Source organism: Trypanosoma equiperdum (assembly GCF_001457755.1).
Source record: "Trypanosoma equiperdum strain OVI genome assembly, contig: ctg_284, whole genome shotgun sequence".
NCBI classification, from domain to species: domain Eukaryota; phylum Euglenozoa; class Kinetoplastea; order Trypanosomatida; family Trypanosomatidae; genus Trypanosoma; species Trypanosoma equiperdum.
The window spans coordinates 805-3,514 of record NW_027124181.1 but is presented as its reverse complement, the minus strand read 5'-3'; the positions used below and the strand labels follow the sequence as shown (position 1 = coordinate 3,514).

Here is a 2,710-nt window from a genome sequence, read left to right as displayed (position 1 = left end):
ACAGGTTTAGCAGTATTATCCCCGCCTTTCTTATCTTCTGTTGCCTTTTCTGTTTCCTTTGCTGTTTTCTCGGTTTTGCTGGTGGCTTTGTTTTTGAGCTGCTTTACTAGTGCCCTGGCTGATGCTTCACCTATCTTGTCCAGTGTTTCAAGTTTTTTTACTTGTGTTGTGTCTTCTGTTTTTTGCTTGCCGAGGTATGCTGGGTTATTGTCTATTGTGTCCCATAGATTGGCCTTAAAGTTTTTGCCATCGTCACCATATCTGGTAGCTGTCACTGTTTTTAGCTCCTGTCCTGTTAGCTCGTCGCCGCTTTCGGCATCTTCCTTTCCTGGCGTGGTTTTGGTTAGCAGCAATTTGTATAGTTGTTGTGATGTTATTGTGCTATAAGAGCGTATGCTCTGTTTGCATTCCATGTTTGCGAGTATCTTGGCCAGTTCCTTCAGGTCGTAATGGGTTTCGCTGGCTTTGTCGCCTATTAGGTCGAACGCCTGGGTCCCTACCGGGGCGTGCGCTGCATTCATGTCTGGCCAGTCCCCCGCTTGTTTGCTGTCTGCGGCATATTCGAGTTTCACGTGGATTTTGCCGTCGTTGGTTAGGGCAGTTCCGTGGCAGCTGTTGGTGTCGGTGCCGTCGCCCCTGCATTTCCCGAGTAAATTGACGTGGTTGATTAGCTTGTTTGGCGCGCTCTCGGCGTCGTCTCCTGTTTCCGTTATGGTTCCTTTGTCTGAGTCGTCTTCTGTCGTGTTCTTGCAGTTGTCGGCGCCTAGAGCTGCTAGTGTGTGGGCCAGTGCGTAGTTTGTGCCTGTTAGCCTTGCGTTATTGGCCAGATTTATCTGCAATTGCCGGTCGCTTGACTGCAGCCTGCTCTGGACACTGTAGATGGTTGCCAGCTGCTCTGTGCGCGCTAGTGCTTGGGCGTATTTAGCATCTGCATCTGTCAGGCGGTCTTTGCAGTTCTGGACTATTTTGCCGGCAGCTGCCAGTACTGGGGCGATGCTTGCTCTTGTTTGGTCGTCTGTTGCTATTGCCGCAACTATCAGTTTCAGCATATCACGTTCGTTGTTTTGCGTTGCTGTTTTTGCGTCGTCGAGGTCGTTTTTGAGTAGTGCAAGCCGCCTTCTTAACCTAGCAGCGCAGCCGCAGTTTGTGTTGCAAGGTTTTGCCTTTTCCGCTGCTGTTAGGACCGCTAAATTAGCTATTGCTAGCAACCAGTACCTAACGAACTTCTTCATCTGTACGGCGTCTTGGTTGCGCTGCGAATAACCTGCCGCTGTTCCTGGGGCTCCTTATTGTCGTAGTTTTCTGCTTGAGTTACTGGCTTGTTTGGCCTTCTCACTTTCTTTTGAATGAATTCTTATTTTTAGCGGTGTTGGCTTGACTGCGCAATAGAGAACATACCAAAAAGGTGTAGTTCATGAATCTGGCTAACAGCTTCGCTTGTTGTTGTCATGCTACTAACTTTTTGTGCCTCGCCTTCTTTTTACGATAACATGTTGTCTTGCGGCCGTGCTGAGTCGCTTTCGTTTGATTTGCTGTTTTAGTTTTGTGATCATTTGTTAAAACTCTAGTGCAAGTCGGTATAGATAAACTTACTTTACGTCGCACTACAGGAACCTGTGCTTATGCGGTGAGTCATGGTCGTCCTTCGTTGACCTCTAAAACAGTCCACTCAGTCAAGGTCCTGAATCTCCACTTTTTAAATTTAATCTATACCACCCTATATTTACATCTATAACACTTAATATTCATGGTTTCTATGTTAATTTAATGCGGTTCAACTCCTTCTGCCTTGATGCATATTCAATGAAGATATAACGCTACCGCTTCTCCAGGCAAATTATATTGGACATTTCGCGGTGTTCTTTTGACTTATTGTCTTTTCTTTAAATTTTTTCAGGAATTATTATCCCAACTGCCATCTTTTGCGTTTAAATTTTCTTTATAATATCCACTACTGCGGCTTCACTGTGTATACTTATATGAATTGTACCTTCCTTGGATTACTTCAACGCTTTGTCATTGATGCAGTAGGGGAGAGGCGAAGTATCGTGTGGAATTTTCTGTGCCTCATATAAAGTTCATCGGGACATGCATACACGCGCTGTTATATGCATTTACTCTGGTACTTTTTTTTTCACTACAGTAATCTATTGGTACTTCTAGTTTAAAAAATCTTCTTCCTAAAATATCATATTTTTTCCCACAAGTGTTAGCCAATATTAATATGTCCGATGAGAAGAATGCTTCGTCATTATTTTTCCTTTACTCCACCTTTTCCTACTCCTGCTTCCACTTAGCGTTATGCTTTTCCATCATATAAAAAAACAAATGGCACAACCACCTCCTCTGCGGTAGAATCTGCAAATTTTTCGTTAAATGTGGAGCACAGTCACCTCTTTAATCATTTTTTGTGTCCTTGCCTCTTGCAAATTACGTTTTTATATTTTATATTTTTCCTTTTTCTTTCGTATATCGCTTCCTCAGCTAAATTATGCGCTCCAATTGGCCGGAACACTTGGTTCAATCTCTACCCCATTGTATTTTCTATCAACCTTTTTGTATAATGATGCCAATAGTCATGTCTCCGTTTGAAACCGCATATTTCATGTTCTATTTCTTTCTTTTCCCTCATTCCCATTTCTCCAGTGTCATTGTTACAAGGACTTGTATTTTGGCCCTTACTTTTCCTTCATCGCCACTCTTATTATAA

General features: G+C 43.3%; 1 protein-coding gene across 1 annotated transcript in view; it reads right to left on the bottom strand.

The window, feature by feature from the left end:
* TEOVI_000108400 (uncharacterized protein) overlaps positions 1-1,232 on the bottom strand; it is a gene marked incomplete at both ends in the record, with an annotated part of 1,248 nt that extends 16 nt beyond the window's left edge. The window contains one exon of the mRNA XM_067224373.1: positions 1-1,232. Within this exon, the coding sequence (XP_067080474.1) occupies positions 1-1,232 (1,232 nt within the window).
* Between the last annotated feature and the right edge of the window lie 1,478 nt (positions 1,233-2,710).